Source organism: Paroedura picta, chromosome 8, assembly GCF_049243985.1.
Source record: "Paroedura picta isolate Pp20150507F chromosome 8, Ppicta_v3.0, whole genome shotgun sequence".
Lineage (NCBI taxonomy): Eukaryota > Metazoa > Chordata > Lepidosauria > Squamata > Gekkonidae > Paroedura > Paroedura picta.
In genome coordinates, this window is record NC_135376.1 from 38978540 (window position 1) to 39005322 (window position 26783).

Below are 26783 nucleotides of genomic sequence, written 5' to 3' on the forward strand. Positions count from 1 at the left end.
TTGCCAAACCTGGCTTCTTTGTTGTTGCTGCTATATTTGAAAAATGGCTTTTAAAAAGCCAAGATGTCCCTGTTCTTGATATCATCTCAAATGACAGGGAGAGTGAACAGAGAAACAATTAATGAGCAAAATAATTTTGTGGTATAGGTATATCTACTTACTGAGGAAAAAGAGAAGGAAGGCAGTGTGTTTGTGTAGATGGCAGAGCCTCAGCATACCTTTCTGGGTCATGATGGTCTCATGGAGATTTGAGAAGCAGATCCGTAAAGAATAGTATACCTCCATGATAGGTATGAGAAGAGGCATCAAGATAACAGCTCTGGACTGATGGATGTTTCAAGGTCCTGTCATTAGACCATAAAGGCAAACAAAGAAATGACACAAGCCCAGTATCAAGTTTCTGAGTCTTAACAATGATATCAGGTATCATTCACTAATGGAATGCTAGCAGTCTCTGTAAAGAAACTTTAACAAGTTTGGCCCCTTTCTTCTTTTGTTGAAGGTGTCCTGTCCTTGTTTCCTTGAGTTCTTTCACTCTCTTACCAACTGACCCCCCCCCACTCCAGCTTTTGCTCACATGGAATTGGAGTGAGCTAAACTGAAATATGCCCCTCCTACCTTCCATGAAACACAATAGAATAAACGACCCACAGCTCCACATACCCCCTTCTTCCTGAAAAGCTGACTGGGAAGTCTGAATGGCTCGGACAGAGGAAAGAAAGTGAACTTTGTTTGTGATGCACATAGAGCGGATTTACACTTATGTGTAAAATACTGCAAACAACAGAATGTTGCCACTTTTTTCCACTTAACATGTTGCTTCCCACTGTGAGCTGAGACACATATGCAAAGGTCTTGTTTCTGGTAACATGCATTAAAATACCAAACTACTGAAATGCAGCCTTGTGTGAAATGGATTCTTGGCAATGTGCAGTCTCATTATCTGAAATGCCTCCTATACATTATAGGCAGAGGGAGATAATGCTCCTGAGGGACCTCAAGGACAATGGCACATAAAAGTACTGCCCTACTGGTAATTCTTTTGATTTCCCCTAAATAGTTTACAATGCTGGTGTTGTGTATGTGGATCTGCCGAGGACGGAGCTTGAGATCCAAGGCAGAATCCAGGCAGACATGGAACCAACCAATGCGCAACAAGGATTCTGTCTGCTGGGTCCAATCAGTTTGAACCAATCACTTTTGATCTAGCCAGTCACATATGCTGGCAGGACGTTCTTTTGTCTGCCACAGTATGTTGGGGTTTTCTGGGGAGGGGGGGCAGCTCTTTGGTCTTGTTGTACTGGTACAACATGTACCCAGAGCTGTTTGTTTGCCCAGTAGTCTGTCTCTTCCTATAAACCCATGGATTTAACAACAGGTGTCACTTGTTGTTGTTAGGTGCGAAGTCATGTCCGACCCATCGCGACCCCATGGACAATGATCCTCCAGGCCTTCCTGTCCTCTACCATTCCCCGGAGTCCATTTAAGTTTGCACTGACTGCTTCAGTGACTCCATCCAGCCACCTCATTCTCTGTCATCCCCTTCTTCTTTTGCTTCAATCACTCCCAGCATTAGGCTCTTCTCCAGGAAGTCCTTCCTTCTCATGAGGTGGCCAAAGTATTTGAGTTTCATCTTCAGGATCTGGCCTTCTAAGGAGCAGTCAGGGCTGATCTCCTCTAAGACTGACCGGTTTGTTCACCTTGCAGTTCAAGGGACTCGCAAGAGTCTTCTCCAGCACCAGAGTTCAAAAGCCTGAATTCTTTGACACCCAGCATTCTGTATGGTCCAACTTTCACAGCCATACATTGCAACTGGGAAGACCATAACCTTGACTAGACGCACTTTTGTTGGCAGGGTTATGTCTCTGCTTTATAGGATGCTGTCTAGATTTGCCATAGCTTTCCTCCCCAGGAGCAAGCGTCTTTTAATTTCTTTGCTGCAGTTCCCATCTGAAGTGATCTTGGAGCCCAGGAAAACAAAATCTGTCACTACCTCCATTTCTTCCCCATCTGTTTGCCAGGAACTGAGAGGGCTGGATGCCATGATCTTAGTTTTCTTGATGTTGAGTTTCAAGCCAACTTTTGCACTCTCCTCCTTCAACCGCATCAACAGGCTCTTTAGTTCCTCTTCACTTTCTGCCATTAGAGTGGTATCATCTGCATATCTGAGGTTGTTGATATTCCTTCCTGCAATCTTGATTCCAATTTGTGACTTTTCTAGCCCCGCCTTTCTCATGATGCGCTCCGCATACAAGTTAAATAGGCAAGGCGACAGTATACAGCCTTGCCGAACTCCTTTTTCAATTTTGCACCAGGCATTCCATGCCCAGTTTTCACTTTTGCTTCTTGACCTGCATAAAGGTTTCTTAAGAGACAGATAAGATGCACTTTCACTCTCTTACCAACTGACCCCCCCCCATCTCTTTAAAAACTTACCACAATTTGTTGTCCTCCACACAATCAAAGTCTTTAGCATAGTAAATGAAGCAGAAGTAGATGTTTTTCTGGAACTCCCTAGCTTTCTCCATGATCCAGTGTTTGTTGGCAATTTGATCTCTTGTTCCTCTGCCTCTTCAAGGTGTCACTACCACTTCTATAAATCACCACTACTCATATTGAGAGATCTGATTACTTTTCCTTTAAATGTAAAGATACTCAAATGATTAAAACAAGACCTAAAAAAGAAATATACAAGCCTACAAAATGGCTGTAGGTCATCGATGACATATGGGAGGGGTGACATCAGGTACTGTTGTTACTTCCTCTCTGGGGTCTATCCTATAGCAGCCTGTCCCGAGATCTGACTGTCCTCCTTATTCTTTTCCCACTCTGTGGAGTGGTTGCTGTAGTTTTAAGAATATCTGCTTTAAACTTTGCCTCCGTTCAGGACAAGAAGGTATTTGCCTCCGTTCCAGGCAATGAAGGACCAATGAGGCCCTTCATGTGGCCAAGAATGATTATTTTGGCCTCCCTGCCTAACACTGGTCCAACTACCTTTGCCACATCTGGAATATTCTGGCAGATGTCAGAGGAATCTCTAGGTGAGAATGGTAGAAGGAATGTGAGTGTGGGATCAGTCTGAGCCCCTGTCATTGGTTCAGCAAGGAAACAGCTAAAATCTACAGGATCCTTTGAAGACAGCTCCACTCAACTACGCAGAAATATAATAGGCCACAGCTGCCTTCATACCAAAGATTCCTTTTCAGCCAGTTATTGTCCAAATGGGATCTCCAAGCCACTTTCATATCTCTAATCCCTCCTCTGCCTCTCTGATTGGAGGAGCAACAGATGTTCGATTCTCCCTGTGCTCTCTCTTTCTCTCTGTGCACCTGTCAGACCCACTAATTGGGACTTTTCCAGAAGTTCTCCCTTCTCCTGGCAAGTCAACCCAAGTCAGCCTTTTGTTTGGTGTTGTGTTCATTCCGTCTGAGTTTTCTGCACACTGCCAGCTTGCATGTGCATGCTATTCTGAACAGGGTTGCACTTGAGCTTGCCTCCTGTCTGTGTGTCCCAAGATTTGATTCACTGACCAGACCCAGCCTTTGGATTTATTGCTGTAAATTGCTGCTGCATCACCCACTTCAGTGCTTGTCAGAAGCTCTTCTTCGGAGCTGCCTCCAGTCACTTGCTTGGGGGCTTGTCTAAGCATCAATGGAATGAAGCCACTCACAACTCTTCAATGCAAAAAAGGATGAAGAATGCTCCTCTGTCTCCTTTCCCTCCTCCACTTACAGGCACTTCTCTTCCCATCCACACCCATCTCACGCTCCAGTTCTTTGAAGATAACTACTGCACAGGTGCCAGAACTGAGTGCTGGTATTGATGGGCTATGTGGCATTTTGTGCTGAAATGTACTGACCAATTGCTTTGACTTCTTCCTGTAACCCTGGTGTTTTTCAATAAACCAACTCTGATCATTTTATCATATTATAGTCCTTTCCTTTTAAGCCTTCTTTAGAGTCCTATCACTTTTCATTTTGGAGCAGGCATTATTCATTCCTCTCCATTTGAATGTATGCACACATTTGAGCCAGCTTGGTGTAGTGGTTAGGAGCGCCGACTTCTATTCTGGCAAGCCGGGTTTGATTCTGTGCTGCCCCACATGCAGCCGGCTGGGTAAAGCTGTTCTGACCGAGCAGGAATATCAGGGCTCTCTCAGCCTCAACCACCTCACAGGGTGTATGTTGTGTGGAGAGGAAAGGGAAGGCGACTGTAAGCCACTCTGAGACTCCTTCAAGTAGAGAAAAGCGGCATATAAGAACCAACTTCTCTTCTTGTCCTGAATACAGTCGTAGGAATTGGCTATAAACAATGGCTCATGTGGTGTGTTCTGGATAGTAGTTAGAAGCATGGCGATACATGCCACAGTGAGTATGTTTCTTTTTTTTTTTTTTTTTTATAGAAAGTTTTTATTTTATTTTCCAGAGTTGAAAACAGTGAGATACATGCAATCTACATTGTTAGTACAGAAAAGGAGAGCTATACTCTTCATTTGATACACTTGGTTCCCCATTTTTAATCCCTTTTGTAAATAGTTCAGGTAAGGGCCCCATTATTCTTGAAAGGCCTCTTAGTGTCAGTTTGGCTATCTTGGTAAGATCAGCTAGTTTATTCACCCAGTCTTCTGTCGAGGGTAGTTCTTACGTTTTCCATTTCTTGGCCAATTCTAGTTTTGTTGCCGTCGTCGCATAGTAGAAGAAGCTCTGTATGTGGGTTAGGAAGCGCTGTGGAAAAACATTTTGGTTCCCTGTTTCAATCTTACAAACCCTCTTCTCTCCATTTAAGATTATAGACTGGCTACAATATTATGGACTTTTACCCAAAGCTTATAGACTTTTTATAGACTTTTTCACGTTTGCACCACATTTAAAAAGAGAAGTCTACTTTGTTACCATCATTTCAACATTTGTTTGCATAGTTTCTGATAGTTTTAACAATCATAAACAGTTTATACTTAACATAGTCCTAGAGCCCTCGGTGAGTATGTTTCTGATATAAGGTCGTATCATATTCTTTTGTAGCATTGTCCACAGTGAGCTTGCTGATGATACTGTCCATCTCCAGATATAAATCCACGGGCACACAAATACCTGTTTCTATAAAGGAAAGGAAGTCTATTCCACTTTTCTCTTCTGTTACTCACAGTGTACAGGACTTTGTGCACAGAACTATCTGAGCAAGGCAGTGCCCAATATTAGCTCCCTTTGAATTTCGTCTGCTCCCTGCATATGCTCATAACATTCAGACACAGGGCACATGAAACTGGCAGCTGAGTTTTCACAAAACAGGACACAGAAGTGACAAGACTAGATGGATGTGTGCATATTTAAATTCCAAAAGCCTCTATATCAGGAAGGGAAAGACATTTCCTCTCATTCTTCTGGAAAATAAAAAGAAATGTAATCAAAAGGTAAAGATCCGTTTATTCCCAATTCTGACTGTACTTGACGCAAAATGGCTTACTTTGATAGCAGTGTGATCATGCTGTGGCAGTGGTTCCCAACCTTTTTATCACCAGGGACCAGTCAACACTTGACAATTTTACTGAGGCCCGGGGGGGGTAGTCTTTTGCCGACGGACATCACCGCCGCCTGAGCCCCTGCTCCACTTGCTTTCCCGCTGGCGCCCCTGACTTCCCGCCGCCCGCTGGGGGGGCGCTACCAGCAGCAGCTGCGCAGTACCACACTGAGGGGGAGCCCCAGCCACGGTGGCCGCTGGAGAGCACCAAAGGTGAGCCGGTGGCAGAGTGGCCGGGCAGCCCCCGAGGCAGCAGCCGGGGAGGAGGACAAGGAGGAGCCGCGGCCCGGTACCGACTGATCCATGGACCGGAACCAGTCCCCAGACCAGGGGTTGGGGACTACTGCTGTATAGAACTCTTTTCTTCATTGTTTCTGTGTGTTCTGGGAGTAAATTCTCTGCACCACATCATAAAATATGAACAATTGGAGGGGAGTGTTTGGTGAGGGGGGCTGGAAATGTCCTTTGGCATAAAGTGTCCAGATTGGTCCAATTTGTGATGGGTGTGTTTATGTTAACATGAAGCTGTTTTGTTTACTGTTGGGTAGCCTTTTTATATCAAGTACCACCCCCTCACACTGCCACATTTACAGAACCTATCAGGAAACTCCTCAAAAGCTGATACTCCACAGTAGACTACAGTCTAGTCTACAGAATGTGTTTTTGCTAGACAGAATGAGAATGTTCAAAAACAGAAATGATATTGATGGTGAAAACCAGGAACAAATGGAGACTGGAAACTGAACAAGAAGGTACGAGGGAGATGGAAGATGGTGTGTGATGGGAGGGATGATAAATGTGTGCGGAGCTGGAAAGAAGTACTGAGGGGCAGAACAGGGCATGGGGAAGTACACATTCCATTTAACTCCAGCTTACAAAGGTGTGTGTGTGTGTGGGGGGGGGGGGAACAGACCCAAACGAATTTCAGATAAGCCACAGGAAAACTGATCTGAAAGCAAAGTGAGCAAACATGCAATCAACTCTTTTTCTTCTAAATGAGACATTGGTCACATGGACAAGTTCTTGCACACCAGCATCATGATTAAATCAGGAATAAACTAGACTAACTGTGGTCTCAAAGAACTCTTGGGAAGGGCGCTGCAGGAATTTCAGATGAGGTATTGCACTGAACACCAAACAAAACAATGGAATCCTGGTCAATACAGCCTTTCCCTTCCAGGGAAAACAAAATATCACATTTCATCCCAAGGTTCACAATTGCTTGTCTGACCCTGAAATCACATGTAACTCCAAATGTTAACAAGAAACATAAGAGCCCATGTATCTTCTAACTGTTATGCAAATGCAAGTTGGTAGCTACATGTAAATATATTTTTGGAAAGGGAATCCCTAAGGTTTAAAGACATTATTGATCAAAACTATCTATACAAGGGACTGAGAAACAAAACACTGAACTGTGTCTCATCATAAAAATGCTCATGGGGAATGGTGGAGCTCCAATGTGTGTCTGTAGTCCTTTCCTGATATTTTTATGGGTTTTCAGAATTGTTTCCTTTAAGTCTCCACTCTGTTCCACTCTTAACATTGCACAATCAAATCTGAAAGTCAAACTGGGTATGATGAGAGTTCCACAATCAGACTACCCCAGCATTTCTGCTTTCTCAACAGCAGTTGTGATTAGGATCACAGCACAGGAAAAGTACAGGCTAGCCCTTGTACCTCCACACCATTGATCTGGCCTGAACCAGCTCCACAGATGTGCTATGAGCCCCACAAGGGGATGTAGGCATTCTCTGTGTTTGGGGAGGTTGGCAGAGCTTGTGCAACAGGGTGCCAGCTTCCTCCTCTCTGAAAAGACTCGAACTAATTTAGCTCTCAGCCACAGAAGTGGAGTGACTGTCCATTAAAGCAGACTCTCAGAAGAGGATTCAAGTTTACAGGAATTGTAGATGAAAGGAAGAAACCGTCAGTTGTGAGAGCATTTTGCAATCAAGCCCCCTAGATGAATTGGCTGGAGGAGTGGGCAGGGGGGAGAGGTTTCGAACTTACTATGAAAAAACTTTAGTCCAGGAAGAAAGGAAGTAAACATTGCTCTGGTTGGGAGCTGTGGAAAGAAGCACATTCCTTACATAGCCAGTTACAGCCAAACACAAAAGAATTTGCAAAGGAAAAAAAAACATGCAGGTACCATATGAACAGTTAGAAAAAGTAAGTGCCCACATTAAATAGACTGCTTCTCCTCTAGGTGCAACCCCTGAAAATGTTCAACAGCACAATGAGAACTAGGCTGTAAAACAAGAAATGTAGCCAGTTGCAAGAATTAGCAACCAAACAGCAAATCAAGACAAGAAACACAACAAACCCTCAAAAATTGTCAAAACAAAATTGCAAGATTAAAATAAAAATCTAGCAATAAAACAAGGAATAGTGGCAGCTGCAAAAGTATGCCATACCCACTGTCCATAATTTTTAAAAAGACCATTATGATTGAGAGACTATTTTATGATGGGATAGTCCTTCTCTAATATGATACATTTGGGCAGTTGGCAGAAAAGCTAAACATTTTACACAAAAAGAATGGCTGTAGACTAAATGGGGTAGCTAACAAACAGGAAAAACTTGAACTGGAATTCTTAAGAAATGAGAAACCCCCATTCAGGAAAGTATCTTAATAGAAGCAGGAAATGGAAACATCTTTTACCGATCACCCTTGTTATTAATAGAGTTCTTCGTTCAATCAGGATCTGCAGGGCAAATGTATTGTACTTCAGGCATGACAACATCCTCTTGTCTTGACATCCTGCTGCCATTTTCAAAATGCTACAGACTGAGGTGATTGTTCCCTCTCATGCCTTAAAAGTGCAGAAAACAGCCACAAGGCAGGAGGAAAGGTGCAGCCATTTTGGAACTTGAAAAGGCACTGGGGAGGAAACAAGGGAAACTCAATCTGTTGTGCTGTGCACTAGTGGGAACAGGACTTTGCAGTATTTTAAGATCATTTTAAAATGGCAGCAGCATACTCATGGCAGACACAAAGATACCATCACATCTATGTTGGCCCCAGGGACAAGCCCTTTGCTACATAACACAGCACCTAAGACCTGGAGGAGAGAATTTTCTTTAAGAAATGATCATGAAAAAATTGTTTCTCTAGCCATTGGCAATAGTCTAGTGAAGAATTACACATTTTAAATAAATGTTTTATATTTGTTGCTTTTAATGGTTGAGTCACACAAGGAACTTCTAAGATAATGCATCTAAAAATTAAAAACCATAGCTGAATCAGCTCAGTTGTATGTATATGCAATTTAAGGGATGGGATGGGTGGGGGATGGGAATGAAGAATTCCAGCTCATTCAAAATATTTTGAAGTCATGAAAATGTTCTTGAGTATGTAAACAGATATTTGTACATTCTATTATGCTTATTGTAACTTTTATTGTTTATTTATTTATTATATTTACATACCGCCCTCCCACAAACATGCTAGTCAAGCCTATTTGCTTCTCACAGACCGTTTATGCATTGGAGGTTTCATGCTGGGCTGCAGGCTGGAGTTGCCCACCTCTTCCTGCACCCACATGAGGGAACATTTGGCCTGGTGTGCTTCATCTGCCCCTGATTTGTGCTCCTGCTCGGGAGCTGGGGCAGTGCCCAGTGCATAAACGGTCACATGGAGGAATACCACCCATGAACAAGTGCTTTCATCCAGTATGATTAAAGGTATAGTTTCAAGTTCAAGAAATGTGCAACATCAATGGTTTTGGACTCCATACTGTATTGTAGTGGAAGCATTAATGTGGCATGCTATTCTTTGGGATACAGGATATCAACACTTTGTTTCACTTAGAAACATGGAGATACCCATTTTCTCAGTAAGGCAGTGTGATATAGTTCGGAGGCAGGGGAAGAAGCTACTATAGTTATAGCTTTAATATGATCTTTTAAACAAACTAGGAAGAGAATATTCTTGTAAGTGCTAGGATACAGCAGTGTACCTGGCCACCCTTTTTTAAAATAATTACCTTATGGATATACCGCCAGCCTTTATGTTCTTTTATGTCAGCAACAGGCATCGAAAAAGAATGCTGCTTGCATCAGCCACACTGCCCTACTCTCCTTTTAGCTTTACATATGACTTTGCCATTAATCAGCTGCCAGAAACTTCCCAAGGGCACCTTGAAGAGTGATGACATCCTGCGTACTTCTTGTTGCATGTCTGCCCCTGTAGTTTTGTGCTTTCTGGACCTACATCTTAAGAGTCTGATGAGTGGAGGTCTATCCAGCCAGGCACAGGAGAAGCCAGAGGAACTCACAGCTCCTACAGCAATGAGGTAGCTTTAGGTATCTTTATGGTAGCTTCAGGTATCACAACGGCCTTCCTGCCATCAAGGAAAATTAACATCTTTTCTTCTGTGGTCTGCAATTATGTCATTGATGAAAGTAACTGAATCATGGAAAGGTGGATAATGATCGACACCGAGGAACCTTTAAAAGTACTAATGAAAACAGAAACAGAAAGTACGATCTCAAATTATTGAGTTCACGCAGAGCAAGCAACATTAACATTTCTTGGATGAGAGGACAGAGAAAAGAGTAGTTGCTGCATATGATTCCAGACATGTTTTATGTCTCATACCACCTGATAATACAGGAAATCTGCAGAAAACATAGGTGCTCCTCAAGCACCAACACAGGTGGCCTGAAACCGGAACAAATGTGCAATGTCACGCTCCAGGGCATCCCTGGAAGCCAAGCTGTGCAACTCAAGTACATCTGCAATGCTACCCAGGTATATCTGGGTGAAAGCCCTACTGAGTTCTACATCGTTCCCCCCTAAATTAATGCGCTTCAGCAAGCCCGCGGTCTACCCACCCCCTCGACCCCTTCTCCAGGTGACTGCTCCAGCGAAAGGCTGAGCTCCGCCACTGCAAGGACTCTGGGCGGGCACCGAGCAACGTCCGACAGGTAGCCCCGCCCCTTGTGGGCAGGGCCAGCGGGGGGCGTGGCTGAGCGGGAGCGGGGTTCGGGGACTGCTGCTGCCGGTGCGCCTGGCGGCTGTCATTCTGTCGGGGGCCTTGTGCTTCGAGCATGGCCGGGACCATGGAGGGGACCGGGATGATCCTGGAGAAGCTGCTCCTGGAGAAGCTGCGCATGGCCGGCGCCGGCCTGGCTCTGGCTGTGCTCACCAGCGGCGGGGATGCGCAAGGTCAGTCGAGGAACAGCCTTCGCCGCCACCTCCCACCCCCACCCCTTCGGGAGAGGGGCGCGAGCCCGGGCTCGAGGCGCCGGTAGCGTCACGTGCTGCCAAGTGGAACGTGCAGCGGGGCACGACTGAGCGGCAGAGCGGCTGGAGGGCGGGCTAGGCCTGAGCAGTAGAGCCCTGCTGGCGAGGGGTCTCGGGGGGGGGGCTGAGAGTGTGGCGCAGGGAAGGCGTGCTTAATCGATGCCAGAGCGGCGGATGACGGTTTGAAAACGTTAAGGCCGCCCTTGTGGAGCAGTCCTCGTCGGCGCCCCTTTCCTCTTCCTCCCCTCGAAGATGGGGCGGCCAATAAAACGAGTCCCGAACCATCAGAGTTGTTTCGGGGAGGGACCTTTTCGTAGGAGTCGCCCCCAAATGTCTCACTCAAAGTAATGAGCGCCTCGTGAACGCTTCCGAACGCAGCCCGCGACAAGAAGGCATGGCGGAAGGGCCTCAGGGGCTGGCTGCTGGGGCTGGGGTGCGCGCAGCTGTCTGGACGGGGGGTAGAACTCTGAGACTGGAGTGGCAGGCCCAGGTGCAATATTCAGGCTCAGCTTCAGAGTACGTGGAGCAATCATCAAGGGCTTTAGAGCATGTGCAGAAGGGAGTCCTCCTCCCCAAGAAGTAGATGTAAGCAGTCCTCCTACATTCTTTTATTCTCAGGGCAAACTGAATCTTGTCTGAAACCATTTCATCTTCACAACCCCATAACTCTGTTATATTATCCAGAGAATTTCAAGACCCACATCTTCTCAGTCCTTATGCTGCATTCTAATCCCTACACCACAATGTCAGGGGCTCTCCTTCAGTGATCTGAGAAGTACAGTGATAACAGTACAATCTTACACATGCTTGTGAACTTGTCTGAGGTTGGCTTATTAGTGCAATCAGTTAGCTGGGTAGTTTCTGAGTGAACCACCCATAAACATTCCAAGTGTCCTTATGCCAGCTGCTTTCTCTCTGTTTCCCTCCACATCTATTGGATTTGCAAAATGGAGATAATACTGATATACCTTACAGCAGGGGTAGTCAACCTGTGGTCCTCCAGATGTCCATGGACTACAATTCCCATGAGCCCCTGCCAGCAAATGCCGGCAGGGGCTCATGGTAATTGTAGTCCATGGACATCTGGAGGACCACAGGTTGACTACTCCTGCCTTACAGGATGGTGATTAGGATTGCTGAATGAATATATGTGAAGCTAGTTGGACTAATGGTGCCATTCTAAGTAGAATTGCAATCTTCTGAGTCTGTTGAATTCAAAGGATATTTAAGATGGTGCTGTAAAATGTAAATAGCCAGTAGGGTTATTTTACATGGAGAAGGGGGCTGTTCATCACCAGTGGAGTCATTGGGTCCAAGACACCCAGTAGACTAGGTCATGGGAAGACAGTAATGTTAGTTTCCATAGTTCCTATCCATTTCATGATCAGGCTTAGTCTATTAAAATCATTGGTCACCTCATGCTGACTTACATAAATATTTTTTTAGTCTATTAACTAGTAATAGAATCTCTCTTTGAAATAGCTTCAACCATGAAGTGATTTGCCCATGGGAATTAAAGGCTCTGTGATTTGTATATTCTGTGTTTCCTATCTATATTACCACGACAGGTTAGAAAGGCTGTTGACTGATACACCTCTTATTCATTGACCAACACGTGTCCTATGTAATTGTTTTCTTGTCTAACAGCTATTCTGGTACAGTGGGGCTTATTTTTCTGTGCACTGTTACATCTGTGTAGGGAACAGCTGTGATGATGCTGCATCATTTTTTTCCTTCTGTAAATCAAGGTCACATGTATATTTGATGTTAATGTTCCATATAAGTTATATAATGTTCAGTGTAAACCGCCCAGAGCTTGAAAGAAATGGGCGGTACAGAAATCTAAATAAATAAATAAAATATTAAATTAGATTGTACAGCTTGGATAATCATAGAACTTCTCTAGGAATATGCATTGAGCTATTTTTGATTCATCAAAGTGCTTAGACCTTTAGGAAAGCAACATTAAGAGTTTTTCTCCATTGTAGTCAATCACAGCATTTTGCCTTTTTATAATGATTAAATCTTAAAATCATTTTGTTATGGTGCACAAAGAAAAATAACAGCTCATAGTTACGTGTTAGGGAAATGTCTAATTATATATTCTGTCCCTTGTAAATTATACCTTTTTCTTTCTTGACATTTCAGCAATAAGCGTTTTAAAATCTGCCTGTATATAGAAACATATCATATTGCAGAGTAAAACCTGAGTAAGTACAGTTTTCACTTTGTAAAAAGTTCATCTTCAGAAAGAGGTGGAGCCTGAGAAAAAAGTAGGAATGTTCTTTTAAAATAAAAAAAAATCTGGCTGTTGGAGTGGTTGAATAACTTTCCACAGCTTTCTCTTTGCTCTACATTTTTGTCTCTGTCATTTGTAGTGAAGTAATCTGTTCCATTTTCTTCTATATTAGTCCTATTCTCCAGAATAGATATAATTTGTCCATTTAGCTGTTAAGCAGAATCTGAATGTTTTTGCTGCAAAATATTTGAACTAGTGGCTTCTGGTAATTTTTCTGGTTTGTAATGAAATTGCAGCACCAACCTGCCAGGATGAACTGGCAAAGCACAATCTGTGTTAGAGAATAGCAAGGCAATTTCTGAAACCCATTTTTCTTCAGCTTATCACCACTCCCATGAATGGTTTCTAACTAGCTTGAATAAAAGTGTCATGCACAACAGTGCTGGTGATAGATATGTATATAGAAAATAATTATTAAAAAGTAAATATTCCCCCTCCTGGGAAATATGTAATATGTAGAAAGATTAAGAACTAGATCAGACCTCCAGAGGAATACAGTTTTCTCTATTCCTCCTTGATTTAGTGTTGATGTCGTTCTCACTATGACGTCAGCCTCAGCTGTTCACCTTTGGACATGCTGCTATGGGAACCTTGACCTTGCCTTACTAGCTTTCTGCTGCTCATTCACTTGCTTATGCTCCTTGAGGCTGAAAAGCAAGTCCTAGCACCCCGGTCAGCTTCTGGGAGAGGAGGTGGGGAGAAGGCAGTTTTGGACTCAGAGAAGAGGAAGACTTAGCTGCTCATGCATGCATGCATGCATGCAGAGGAGGAGGAGCAGTGCATCCGAGAGGCTCATTAGAGTCCCCCCCCCCAATGGATTAATGAATTGTATTTAACTGAATGGCTGATTACCCCAGGGAAGGAGAGTTAAAGCTTAGAAACTATGTTGTTGGTAACTGAGACACGAATCAGGAGAACAAGGTTTGATTTCCCACTCTCCCACATGCAGTCAGATGGGTGACCTTGAGTTAGCTGTAGTTTTCCCAGCTCTGAAAGAACAGTTCTGTTAGACCTTTCTCAGCCCCATTTACCTCAATGGGTGTCTATTGTGGGAAGAGGGAAGGAAAGGTGTTTGTAAGTTGCTTTGGGACTAATTCAGGTAGTGAAACGCCAGGTATAAAAAACAATTCTTTGTGTTTTGCTTGTAAGAACCTGCTGGAAAATTTCAGTCCTAAATAACTGACAGATAGGCTCTTTGAAGCTGATTCATATTAACCTTAATGCCACAAACAGCTTGAAACTGACTAGGCGAGGATTGGTTAAGAGATTAATTACAGTACCACAGGTTTCCAGGAAGAAACTATTTAATCTTGTTACACCTAATGACAATGAGACACTTAGGATCTAAATGTGTGGGGACAAGCATTATGGGGCTTTAATGATAGAGCACTATAGGAAATGTGGTGAAGCTCCACAGCCATTATTCTACTTTCTAATTATTATGAATAATTAACCAACCAGAAAACTACATGGAAAGAATATCTGATATGTAAAATCACTTGTGAAAACTATAAAAGATTTACTGAGTTGGAAACATTTGACCACAATCTAACTGTAGCTAGCCTAGTAAAATTCTCAAAAGATAAGTTATACCTGTCCTTTCCCATCTTTCTTCCTTGAAGAAATCTGTTTTGTATGAGCTGTCCATTGGGAGGAGGAATGGCTAAATGGTAGAACATCCGCTTTGCATTAAGATCTCAAATTCTGTTCCCGACAAATCCAGTTAAAGAAGGATCAGGTGGTATGAAATGCCACTGCCTGAGAACCTGGAGTAAAGCTACCTGATAGAATATGACAGATCATTTTGAGTTCAACTTTTACCAATTTACATCAAGTATAAGATTGCATGGTACAGTAGGAAATTGGAAGATAGTCCTTGCCAGCATTGCAGACGACTATGAAAACATTCCTCCCTATGTAATCCTCGCCCAGACTGCCTCTGACCTATTGCCGTATGCTACTTTCACCATTTTATTAATGCAGAAACAAGTAACAATATATGGCTTTTGCCAGTAAAACAAAGCATCTAATCAGTCAATGAAAGAACACTAGGGCAGCTTATAAACATATTAACAAAGTTCTAGTGCAAACAAATGTATTCCTGCAAGAGACAGAAAAAAACACAAAAAGGAAGAAAAAAAAAAGCCCTGCCTAAACTTCCACAGTTCCGCGGGGCCTGCAAGAGGGAGCTCTTCCGCCAGGCATTCGCTTGAGGCCGACCGACTCAGAACACCTGCTGGTCCCCACAAACGCCACCCCATGACTGAAAGAATTAACCTCCCAATGTTACAGTTAATTGTTATTTATATTATAAATGTGGTTTTGTAATCTTTTAATGCTTTATTGAAAGTTGTTTTGATGTTACAGTCTGTATGAAGTTCCATGTAAGTTATATAACGTTCAGTGTAAACCACCCAGAGCTGCAAAGAAATGGGTGGTATAGAAATCTAAATAAAAATAAATAATAAAAAAATAAAAATGCCTAAAATATCATTAGCAGCAGCATATTACATAAATGTGGTAAAACAGAATACAACTATTAAAACATATATAAATATGGAGTTTTTAAAGGTCAAAGAAACTATCCCTCAACCACCTGAAAAGACTAGGGTGTCATTAAGAACACCCACACAAGTCCCTATGCATCTTCAGGGGAACAGCAAAACAGAACCAAATCTAATCAAAAAGCCTGAGTAAATTGAAGTGTCTTTAAAATATATCAAAATATTTTAATGATTAGATTTGATTCATTGGCTTCTAGCATGGCCATAGGGTATTTATTTACTGTGTTTCATTTATGGTATTTCTGTGTATTTCTCAGCCAAAGCACATAAGACCACAACATAAAAATCACAAGTACAAAGTGCCAGCAAACTAAAGCATCACAGATTTTGAAACCAGCTATTAGCAATAGGCTGCTTTAACTGAAAGAACAATAATTATATAGCCTGTAATTGAGGCTATTTAAATAAAAATCTGATGCAGCTATTTAAATGTAATTAACAAAAGCAGAAATATAAGGGGACATCAAGTAATTAAAATCAAGATGTTTTTAAAATGTCTTGATCTGGTATGTACACTTATATAATAGTACTGGACATAGGGAAAAGAGGAGGCCATTCCAAATGGGCGGGGTAGCCACTGCAGAGGCTGTGTCCTTTGTGGCTACCCCCCTCTCTTAGAAGGTACCTGAGAGACAAAGCAGAATCCTCCTAGGCCATATAAGCCTTTACTGATCAAAGCCAGCCCTGGGACCAGTAGTGGGGGATTTTCAGCACTGGAGTGATGTGCTGCCTGCAGTCTTCCATTGCTAACATTCTTGCTGCTACATTCTAAACTAATTGAAACTTCCAAATGGTGTTATATGCAGCATTTTAATAATATATACATATTCCAACTGGAGCACGTCCAGAGGAGGCCAATAAAATTGATGAGGAGTTTGGAGAGGAAAGGTTGAGATAGCTTGGTCTGTATAGCCTGGAGAGAAGACAACTAAGAGATGATATGATAGCCAACTTGAAGTACTCAAAGGGCTGTCATAGAAGATGCCGCAGAGTTGTTTTCAGAGGGTCAGACCAGAACCAATGGGACAAAATTAATTCAAAAGAATTTTCAGCTAAACATACAGAAGTTCCTGTCAGTTAGAATGGTCCCTCAGTGGAACAAGCTTCCTCAGGAGGTGGTGTGATCTCCTTCCTTGGAACTCTATGGTTCTGTTATTCTTATCCCTGTGGATACTTTGCATCTGTAGGTGGAAAAAGTAGGTGGAATGGCAGAGAAAAATTTTGGCCGTGAAAAAGAGGCAGCCTATGAAAAAGGGCAGTATGGCGACAGTTGTACAAATGGCTCCAAATGGCCAGATGCTACTGCTACCTCTAATCACTTTATATCATCATCCACATGCTTAATCCCAGACACTTAAAGCCGAGTTGAAAGTCAGGACATTTTAAAAACAGACTGGAGTTGCAAAGATTTGCCTTCTGCAAGGGCAGCCTGATGAACATTCCTACTGCATGGATCCTTGGGGGGGGGGGGGGTCCTTCATAAATGGACAGAGTACATCTACAGAATTCAGTAGTGACCCTGTTGTTTTCTAGTTTTGGAAGTTCACGCTGTCTGACTTCCCCCTACAATGGTTCCAACACCTGAGTAAAATGTTAACACTAAACCAGGAACTGCAGGATGTAGTACAAAATATTGAAGGAAATAAAATAATTTCATGATCCCAGGCTAAACGCCATCCTGCCACTCACTGATTTTTGACATTTTTTTTATCTTCCTTTTTGGTGTCATTTTCAACAGTATAACAAGAAAACTGGTTCTAAATAGTCTCAATATGGAGAATTGGTTAGGTAACTTAAGAATTGTGCACATGCTAGCCTCAATCCAGAGATGGCTCATGAGCCAAGAAAGTTCTGTCTGAAAGTAGTTCTGTAGGAAGATCCTAAAGAAGATTATCATACACATCAGAGACAAGCATTCATTTGCATCTGTGGGAAGTATCCATTCATTACTGTCAACATGTACAATTCAAACAACACACAATGTCCTTAAGGGACCTTGAAATTAATACAGAACTATGTACCTAAGTACCATTTAATAGAACTCAGGCATCCTACTCAACCATGTCTCCGTTGTCTGCAATCCAGCATACAATTAGACATGCACTGATTTCACTGGAATTCAAATTCTATTGAAATTGCACTCTAGATTGCAGTCATAGACCAAGATCTCTTGGAATCTGATCAGACACTGTATTTTGAAAACTGCCCTAAAAGAAAATATCACTATATAAAGTAAAAAAAAAGTTTTTGTATAAATACCAACTAGCAAAACTATGATTATTCTGCTGACAGCCATGTGTTCAGTGGACTATTTGCATTCTAAGAATGAGAGGATTCTAGTCATACTGTGTGTTTTTTTTGGGGGGGGGAGTGGACACTGGCAAATGCTGGATAACTTATTCTCATTGTGATATCTTTTTGTTCTGATAAAGAGTTGGGATCAAAATGAAACCAGTTGTGGTAGGTAGGAGAGGAGGAAGGAATTAGACTGAAGAGATAATTTTTAAATCTGACATCTAAGCAACTTCCATTTATTTTCCATTCCCCAGGAGAGGTGGTTTTGGTAGAGGAGAGTGTCTCAGTCTTTAGGGAATGTTGTCCAGCTCACATCTCTTTCAGACATAGTACCAAAGTGGACAAGTGCCTTCTTATGGGTTTTATTCAGACTGCTGGCAATATTTTGTTTTTTGTCTTCTGTCTTGGATTGTTGTGATAAAGATAGCATTGGATGGATCTGCATGGGTTCTTGATCTTTTCAGTTCAATAACACAAATAATTCTAGATATGACATTTAGCATGAGGATCATCACATGCTGATGGTAAAGAGTCACTGTTCAATGGGCATGATTCTGTTGGAAAATCCTAACTACTATGACTGATCCATCCTCTGAAGTAGCAAAAAGAAGAGATTTGAAGTGAACCTTGGTGGAATTGATTTTTAATTAATTAATTAATTAATTAATTAATTAATTATATTTATATTTATATACCGCCCTCCCTGGAGACTCAGGGCGTTTTTGTTTGTTCGTTTTACTTTTCCCTCTCCCAAAATAAATTCTTTGGGAGGGAATGTCTTGTAATTAACTCTCACCCACAACACCATGAATTCCACAGAAAATTTCCTCTAATGAAAGAAGGGTATGATTTTGTTTGAGTCTCTCCTCCCACTACAGACCACCAATTCCCTTCATGCTGTCCCTGTCAGCAGCATGTTCCCCCCCCCTCTCCAGACAAGCATTTTAGGGGGGATTTGAAGAAGAAGAGTTGGTTTTTATACCCCACTTTTCACTTCCAATCACCTTCCTTTCCTCTCCCCACAACAGACACCCTGTGAGGTAGGTGGGGCTGAAAGAGAGCTGACAGAACTCCTTTGGGAGAACAGCTCTAATAGGACTGTGATTAGCCCAAGGTCACTCAAGTGGCTACATGTGGAAGAGTGGGGAATCAAACAGCTCTCCAGATTTGAAGTTGCCACTTTTAACCACTACACCAAGTTGGCTCTTGGGGGCTGCAGTGAAAACAAGATGGTGAGGAAGTACCACTCTGTTGATGTCAATCTCTTCCACCAGCAAATATTTACTGCAGAAATCTAAATCTCTGTTCCTCATTCAGTTAGCATCTGTTTACATGTGGATACCTCCCACACAACTTGGTGGGTCATCAAGTGCTGCTTGTTGGTTGGTCCATGAAAACAAAAGTTCTTCCTTTCCTTGTCTCCTGTAGAAGATCCCAGATGACACTTTTCTGTCTATCCACAGACATGCCCATCTTTTAAAAGGTATAAAGATATGTAGGGTGCCCCTCATCATACAGTAATAATTCAAGATGCTACCTCAAATTATTGGCCTGTTTCCTTGTCCATTTAAGATCATGCCATTCTCTGTGCCTACATGGGAGGGCAGTTAGAGGATACTTTCTAGTATAAGGCTTGTCACCTACACAAGAAGGCTCAGGAGGGTGTGTTGACCATGCCTGACACTGGATGCTCACAGAACAAATAAAAGTGGCGAAGGGAAGTGGACAGAAAAGAAACTGGTGGCTGACACTGTTTCTCAATCCAGGGCAAAGAAGCTTTGAGATGTTAATTTTCTTGAATTTGAGGAACTGTGAGATGAATGCAAACGTACCAAGATAAAGCATTGTTTTGCCAATTTTTTGTCGTATTGTTTTTCAAAGGAAGATGAGAAATGTCAGTTTCAGTTTCCTGGCTTCAATGGCCATTCCTACAGAGGGGAAAAATAACACTGACAGTGCGATGACAATGCTGGAAGTTTCAGGTTTCCCTTTAGGGCCAGTATGATGACTAGTGAAACCAATGTTCATTGATTCAGTATTGACTCATGTGCCAACATGGCAGGATGTGACGTGTGACTTGGTTAAGGACGTGGGGTATATGCTGCAGTCAAACAAGTACACATTTTAGGCTCTGGTTCAGTTCATTAATATTTTCTGATTTCTCTAGTTTGAATCCAGCCTAATTTTGCAAGAAACTATTAAGTCCAGCAGCTTTGAGCCAGGTTGAGCCAACTCACTTGCATCTCAGACAGCTGAATGCATAATATGTGACTTGCCAAACGGAAAAGAGGCCACCAATCAGCAACTTATTGTGTCCTGCCAGGTGCTTGAAGCACTCATTTTTTGCAGTCTTAAGACAGGTTGCAGAAAAGGTTTTCTAAGTGGGTGGTGGGCTGTGTTTGGCTTGGCAGATAGCAAGTGTGGAGTGGTCCAGTAAATGCTCACAATTGCCATACCTCCCATTTGAAGTTAACATAGGGATAAATATGAACCTTTAAAAAGTTATTTAAATGTACTAATGCAACTTTCTTCAGAACTGTCAATGGTTTTCCCCACAAAAGGACAAAAAAAATTCTACATTGACTTGCATAGAAATTCTTGGAGTGGGGGTTGCTGGTTTTTGGAGGAATCCCCCCCCCCTTGTGTCTTGAAGCTGCTACTATGAGGAATATTGACTTTGAATATGAGTTCATCAAATTTGAACCAAATGTTCATAACATCTGGGGCATTCCTCTAAATCCCTGATGAGTATTTTCTTTCACATTCCATTTCACTTGTAGCTTTTTGAACACTGTTGTTTTCTTTCTAATCCCAGGATCCCAGAACTGGGTAGGATGAGGGTATCCTATCTTGTTTCAGAAGAGGTCTAAGCTTGCAATTTAATTTCATGTCTCAGGATCCAAACACCAGTCCCAAGTGTTATGTGTGGCTTGATTTTACTCAGCCTCATTTCCCAACATGCAATGTAATTTTCCTGGAGTTTTGTGCACATGGCTTTCATATTTTTCCCTTGCTTTTTTGTCTTAATTTCTTCATATTAGTCTTTCAGGGAGTTTTGACACTACTGGTATCATATGACTGCAACGTCATACTTGTGTCTATCTTTTTCTTTCATCTAATTTGGGTTATAAGATGGTGGGGTGGAGTGGGGGGGCTATAAATCTAAAAAAGAATTCACTAGGGAATATTTGTGCAGTGTCACTTTCTAAACAAAGATATGCAACAGCAAAACTAACCATTTATTGTCCAAGAAAAATTCAAGTGCTTTGCAACAGGTTGGTTCAGGCTGTGGCCATTGTTTACCTTCTGCTCCATCTTTCCAGGTATGAATGCTGCGGTCCGAGCTGTGACTCGCATGGGGCTATATGTTGGAGCGAAAGTGTTCCTGATCTATGAGGTTCGGTTTTCTTTTCCTCCTTTGAAATGCTCTTCCTCTTGATGCTTTGATTTTTGTTATAATGTATTTTTAAAAACTGTTGCACTCTTCAAGGGAACATTTTGAGAGTAGTAGGCCTTCCTACAATGCCCCTAGTTAAATACAACACTCCTGAACCTCCAGGGAAGGGCGGGATATAAATGCAATAAATAAAACAAAATCAGTAAAATATCTGCACAAAATTGCATACACATTGGCCATCGCACAAGCTTGATTCCTGAATTTTGGATGGTATATTGAGGGTGCCATGTGAATTTACTCATGCTACGTTTTATGCACACATGCCCTGTTCAGCCCTTATGCCCATGCAAGGAATTTGATAGTGTTGCAGATGGGTGGAGTGTACCAGGTGAGTAGGCAGAGAAGGTGCAGTCTTATGTAGAGAAAGTGTAGTCTGAACCAGGCCTAGACCCCATTGATGTGGTGATCAAGCATTATAGGTCTTTACTTAGAAACTGCCACAACAGGGATGTTTGAGTCTTAGAATAGTACAGTAGTTAAATTGTCAGACTAGGATCTGGGAGCCCCTAGTTTGAATCTCCATTTTGCCATGAAAGTTTGCTGAGTGACCTTGGACTAGTCTCTCTCTCTCTCTCTCTCTCTCTCTCTCTCTCAACATAACCTCACGTAACCGGTGAGGGTAAAATGTAGAATATCAGAATCAAGTAAGATACTTTGGATTCCTATAGGGGAGAAAGGTGATGTGTAAATAAAGTAAATAAATAATTAGGGGGTGGGAAGCCACAATCTAAAATGCAAAGTTCTGCATATTCACTGGAAGCAGATTCAGTGTTGTTGGACTTCTTTCTGAACACAGGAGAAAGGGTAGAGAACAGCCTGGGGGCCCTGGGGAATAAATTCTAGAATGGATCTTGGGGGGGGGGGCAATAAGGTATGCATATGGACCAAGTCAGCGTTCTGGATCCAGGTGGTCATCTTTTACACGCTCCTCACATAAGACATTAGGACTAGGAGCTGGATAAGAATCCAAACTCCACAAATCAAAGCCTAAATAGCCACGCAGTAAACTACTCCTGGGGTGTAACAGTTCAACCAATGACTGCATAAATCAGGAGAAATCCCAGATGAAGCAGCAGCAGCAGTTAGTTAGCTGGTTTTATACAAGCTAAAATGTGACATTATTAGCAGATGCTGCTTAGGACTGTGAGGCAACAGAAAGCCAGGAGGAGGGAATGTGTAGCTGAGTATCAGCATAGTACAGTAGTTAGAGTGTCAGACTAGGTTCTGGGAGACTCAGGTTTGAATCACTCAGAAATGGGAGGGAACCTGTCTGCTATGTAAAGCTGACTGTAGTATAGGAGTGTCATGTACATTATAAACACCAGTACTGAGTGAGCAGCAACATTCCTAGAAAGTGTAACATCCATACAGCATCATAACACGGGCCATCAAAAAACCAGAAGTCCATTTGTAGAGGAAACTTTCATAGGAAAGTCCCAGGAGCGGCAATGATGAGAGTTGAACAGGTACTAGATCTTTAAAAATGCTGCTCTCGTAACTTTAGACGGTGAAGCCATGGTACAACCTGTTCTAATGGGAACTGTGTCCCTGCAGGCATCTCTAAGGCCCATTATGCATGGCCGCCGAAACGGCGATTTCGGGTCACATGGAAAACGCAGAGGGGGAAAACGCACACCGGTTATGCACGGGAGGGGGTGTGACGGCGGCAAAACCCAGAGTAACCGATTATGCACGCGGCGATACCGGCGCCACTTCTGGTTGCGCCCCGGTCACCCGGAAGCTGTGCTTTCTTCCGCGTTTCACTAACGCGGCTTTTTCAGCGGCATGCACCAAAGCTGCAGCCGGTTGCAGCCGGCACCGTGCGTTATCGGTGATTTTAGTCGCCGCCATTCCACCTCGAATGTGCGTTATTCCCCCGTGCATAATGGGTCTAACAGAGGCAATACCGTTCAATAGAAATTCTTCAGGTTCAACCAATAGGTTATCATCACATTTCTGATCTGTTCCATCGCTACAGTTTTCTTTGTGAGCTTCTCCCAGTCTGGTAAGGCTTTCCAAGAAATCCTGTTGTTCCATTGTAAAAACTCCTCTTATCAACAGTAAACATCAAAAGCCGTATTGTACAGGTGTCATTGCAATGTGCTGGTGTTTGTGGTGTATGTTGTTTTTCATGATATAGTTGTTTATATATATGAAAACTTTTGTATTTTGTTTGATAAAGCTTGAGAGAGGAGAATATTTTTAGGGGCCTTGTGGGTCATACTCAGAAGCTCCAAGGTTCAGTCCTTGGCAGCTCAAGTTAAAGGATTTCCTGTAGCAGATGCTGGGAACATCTTATTCTGCTGGAGACCCTGGATAGCTGTTGCTCATCACAGCCCTAAGATGGACCAGTGGTGTAACTCAGTGTAAGGCAACTTCCTATGTTCACAGAAGCCTGAGATGGCAGTGATGGAAAATGGGCAGGGTGTTATTTGTAACAGAACAAGCTTTCCTAGTGGGATGGGATTTTCACCTTCCTGCCTTTTCTCTTTGCAGGGATATGAAGGGCTGGTGGAAGGAGGAGAGAATATCCAACAGGCCAACTGGCTGAGTGTGTCCAACATCATTCAGTTGGTAAGGTTTGGGTAATTTCTATGTCCCTTTTGTGCCTGATGACAGATTTGTGCTTTCTTTGTGTAAGGTCATCGCAGCCTTCCACTTTCTGGAGTACAGGACTTTAACTATCTTAAATTTTTTAGTCCCAGTACATCAAAGTACTGGGACTCTGCCCTGGCCTCAACCATATGCCGGGCGGAATGTTTTTCATGTTTAATGAGGGAATGTTTTTCATGAAAAAAATATACATTACATCTGTGCGGAGGCTCCAGTTTTGAGAGGAATATATTGGAGAGAATACTTAGTACTTGATATACTGTCCCAAACTTATGCTGTTTTCCTAGGGGTGGATACTCCAACCAGATCAGTTGTTTTAGGATTCTTTTGTGTGTGGTTAGATTTGAGTCCATTTGCACCTAAGTGACCAACAAGTGTTTTTGGGGCATAAGGTTTTAAGAGTCAGAGCTGTCTTTGTCATATGTCAGAGCTTAGATCTGTTTAAGATCAGCCTGTTAATGGGAGCTATGAAGGGGGTGTGTGAAAGCGGTCATCTCATTTAGCAGCAGCTCTCACATTCCCTACATCTGCAGGGTGCCATTGTCTTTAATCCACGAACTGGCTAAATGAGGACAGGAAAGAGGCAATCTGTTTATCTTTGTGAAGCCAAATCCTCTCTCTGGTATGTTTTGGGTTAGGAAAAAACAAACAAACAATCATGCTCTGCTGCGGTAGCAAGGATAATCGCCACCAGCGTTGGAAATGGGGGGAGGGCCTTTGTGAAAACTTTGCATTCTGAAGAAAGCATCCCTTTAAATAGAAACAAAGTTTGATTTCTTGACCCTTCTGATGTATTCCAAAGATGGTCTTCAGGCCCTTGTCAGCCTTTACATCAGACCCTTCTGATGTATTCCAAAGATGGTCTTCAGGCCCTTGTCAGCCTTTACATCAGACCCTTCTGATGTATTCCAAAGATGGTCTTCAGGCCCTTGTCAGCCTTTACATCAGAGCCAGCATGATTGTTTAAACCAGGCAAATTTATACCAGCCATCTTCCCACCCACCCTTTCTTGAGGGTAATAGGAATCTGCGTTACTATGGTAGTGTCACTGTCTTTTTAGATGGCTAGGAGGGTTCAAGTCTCTTTGACTGACGTCAGCTGCACAAATTGTGGCCGCAATTACCATGGCTGCACTCTGTGAGAGGTAACGAGAGTGTGTGCACTGTTCAAGCTGGCGTCACTGCACAGGTAGATCTCATTTTGGGGGAACTTGCCTGAATTCAGTTTATTCCACCCAGTCTATTCACAAGCATCTCTTTGTGTGTCCCCCTCCTCCTTAGAGCCTTGCCCAGTTTGACTGCTGTGTCTCCTTTCCCTCAGGTAACAGTTTGGTGCTGCATGGCCCAGTAGAAGCACTCCTTCCTGCCTCTGTCCCCTCTAGTCTGTATGCTGTTGCTGGACAGCCGCTGCTTCTGACAGAGATGAGCTTGAACGAGGCTGGCCTGTTGTGTGCAAGGCTTTGTCCTATCCGCCCACGTAGACTTTCCTAGAATCTTGCACAGAAAGCGAAGAGGAAGGAGAGCAGCTGCACCAGTTTCCTGGGTGCCTTTGCATCTTCTTAACAGGTTATGACAGGCAGTCCCCACCTAACATGTGCTAACAGCATGTTCTCCCTCCCAGAGAGCCTCTCATTGCATTGCTCTTTGAATTACCAGTAACCTAAACAACTTACAACCATCACCTTTGTGCTTCTCTTCTTGGCTTTCCTTGCTTTCTTTCTCCAGAGTGACACTTCCTGATAACAGTCCAACGTTTTAGTTCCATTAACATACATTTTGCTAATTCTGGAGCTGTCGTCTTTTTCCTTTCACAGATGGAACAGGTATACTCTGTCACTTCCCGGAATGCACATGTGTTGTCAACATTGTAAAGTGCAAAATGGAGCAGAGCATTAAGCGATAGTTGTGGCTTTGAATAAACCAAAAGATGCCTCTGTTCTGGGATAAGGCAGGCCGCATCAAATTCTTCTGGCCAACAGCTGAGGATGACCAGTGACGCCCTTCCTCAAGTGCCTTTCAAAAGGAGTTTGTTTTGGTAGCAAGGCTGGCTACCTACTAGAACGGGAAGGACATCTTGCGCTAGTGTATAATTCAAACACAGCCTAAATACTGATGCAGAGATTCTCTGAAGGAAGGCCACAGCCCTGGCAGCATGTTTTGCTGGAGAAAGAGACTACTTTCTTGACAGGTCAAACACCTTTCCAGTCACTGCTTATTGGTTTATCAGTGTAATCCCATGCTTAGTACCAGTTGCTGCCCAACTGGTGAAGCTACAAGAGTCCTGCACTCTCTTCCTGGACTTGTCCAGCATGGTTCTGCTGCAGCCAGAGAATGGAACAACTTCGATATACTAGAATCGAGGGTTACCGAGCTCCTTCTTTTCCAATAAGCCCCACGTAAGAAGCACCCATATTGATTTCCCACTGAAATGCTGAGCCCTTCACAAATCATTTCTATATTTTGGCCTGCGAGCTCAACTGAGGCTCTGCCTATCTAGTATAAGGTTTGTAATCTGAATTTCTTTTATCACCTGATTTGGTTGTGTTCAGGGTGGCACCATCATTGGCAGTGCCCGCTGCAAAGCCTTCACCACCCGGGAGGGCCGCCTCAAGGCTGCTTACAATCTGGTGCAGCATGGCATCACCAACTTGTGCGTCATCGGAGGCGACGGCAGTCTGACTGGTGCAAACATCTTCCGCACAGAGTGGGGTGGCCTATTAGAGGAGCTTGTCAGTGAAGGTATTTAATCCTCTTCCCATATTGCTCAGCTGGCCTGTTAAGACGTGCCTCA

At 43.0% G+C, this 26783-nt stretch overlaps 1 protein-coding gene across 2 annotated transcripts in view; it reads left to right on the forward strand.

The window, feature by feature from the left end:
* The first annotated feature begins 10476 nt into the window (after nucleotides 1–10476).
* Nucleotides 10477–26783, forward strand: part of PFKL (phosphofructokinase, liver type) — a 40683-nt gene continuing 24376 nt past the window's right edge. Inside the window, exons 1-5 of one of the 2 annotated variants that reach the window (XM_077349154.1) lie at nucleotides 10572–10687; nucleotides 12914–12975; nucleotides 21247–21320; nucleotides 23877–23954; nucleotides 26542–26731. In XM_077349154.1, the coding sequence (XP_077205269.1) occupies nucleotides 21249–21320; nucleotides 23877–23954; nucleotides 26542–26731 (340 nt within the window). In that variant the 5' untranslated portion in view covers nucleotides 10572–10687; nucleotides 12914–12975; nucleotides 21247–21248. Of the gene's footprint in view, nucleotides 10688–12913; nucleotides 12976–21246; nucleotides 21321–23876; nucleotides 23955–26541; nucleotides 26732–26783 lie in introns of both variants that reach the window. The other variant, XM_077349153.1, reaches the window with a different exon arrangement.